General features: G+C 47.1%; 1 protein-coding gene across 1 annotated transcript in view; it reads right to left on the reverse strand.

Moving 5' to 3' along the window:
• The window catches only part of MTX2 (metaxin 2), a 37015-nt gene that overhangs the window by 35075 nt on the left and 508 nt on the right, over positions 1-1432 (reverse strand). The window contains exon 2 of the mRNA XM_009333221.1: positions 540-615. Coding sequence (XP_009331496.1) covers positions 540-615 — 76 coding nt within the window. The remainder of the gene's footprint in view (positions 1-539; positions 616-1432) is intronic.

The raw sequence follows: 1432 nt of genomic DNA on the forward strand, positions 1-1432 counted from the left end.
TCCAGTTTTTCAAACACACATTTTCCTTACACTATACTTAATTTGGATCTGTCCTTGCTGTATTCCACAATAATTTGCTTGTTTAGCGGGAAGTCGTTGTGAAAAAAAACGAGCACTTTCAACAAGAAAGCAATGAGATGCCTACATACAGTATAGTTTTGCGTTTGTATTTGTAATTCCAGAAAAAAGTAAGTATCAGCAAGCTGTGACTCTAGAATATTCATAAAGGTCACAGAACAGAGGAACTCAGCAGAATCAACACCTACTCACATATGTCATTATCCTTGTGTTTCACAATATAAATAGAATATACTAAAGAGATCAAAAAGGCTAGTAAATGGCATGAAGCAATGCTGATCATGACCGTATTCTCCACACCCTGAGGATCCAGGGCTCTGGCCCTCACAACGTAAGCATGGCTTGTGCTAACGTCTATGAATTAACGAATGCCAACCCAAGAGCCCAGCGCAACTTTCAAACTTGTCTATGGGTACCTCTTCACACCCAGATTCAAGATCCACCACCTTCGCTTTACCTACCAATCAGGGGCAAGCCTGCTCTGGAAACTATACATTCATAGTAGAGAATCCAACTCGGACTCTTATGTCGGGGCCTCTACCGCGCAGCAGAAGACGCAGCTCCTGGGACAAAACACCGGCTTCCTCCTCAACAAGTCAGTAGCAATTAAAATGCTGTTTCCTTGCAGTAATTATTGCTTGTGTAGCAGCAAGAAGGCAGGAACAGAGAAAAACAAGTATGGAGAAACTGGCCAATGCACTGATTTCCAGTGTGCAACATACTGAATGTATTTTGAACTTCCTAGCCAGGAATTATCCGAGGTGTATGTTTTCTTTTTCCTTCAGAGCAGAACAACGTTTTTTGCTAAACAACTCCACAGCGATACACATTTCTGTTTTACGACAAGGCTCACATCCCGTTTACATGGCCTAGCTGCAATAGATCACACCAGCACTAACAAGTAGCAAAGGTGCCGTTACATTTCTCAGCTTCACAAGAGCAACATAGGAAACACGGCAGGTGCATGTGGGGAGCAGGAAGGGGTGGGCACCTCACCGAGCTCTCCCACAGAGCAGGCCTCAGGCCTCAACTCCAGCTGCTGAAATTATAAATACAACGCGGTTTTTTTGGACCACTGAAGAAAAGTAAATAGGTTTAAAGACAGAGAAGTTATTAAATCAAAGTAAAGATGCGCCCTAGCATAGCTAGGGGTTCGGGACCCCATAAAGGAGGGGACCTGGTGACCCTGCACCGCTGTGCTCTGTGGGGAGTTGTGCAGGTTGACCTGCCCTCGTTTCGGAGCGCCAGGCGGGCGACGCGAGGGGAATCGCGCCAAGGGCCGAGCTCCCCACAGCAGCCCTGACTCCCGCGGCCCGCCGTTAGCCTTCCACGGCCGCCCCTCCCCCGGGCCTGC

The sequence above is a fragment of the Pygoscelis adeliae genome, unplaced genomic scaffold (genome assembly GCF_000699105.1).
Source record: "Pygoscelis adeliae isolate BGI_AS28 unplaced genomic scaffold, ASM69910v1 Scaffold160, whole genome shotgun sequence".
NCBI classification, from domain to species: domain Eukaryota; kingdom Metazoa; phylum Chordata; class Aves; order Sphenisciformes; family Spheniscidae; genus Pygoscelis; species Pygoscelis adeliae.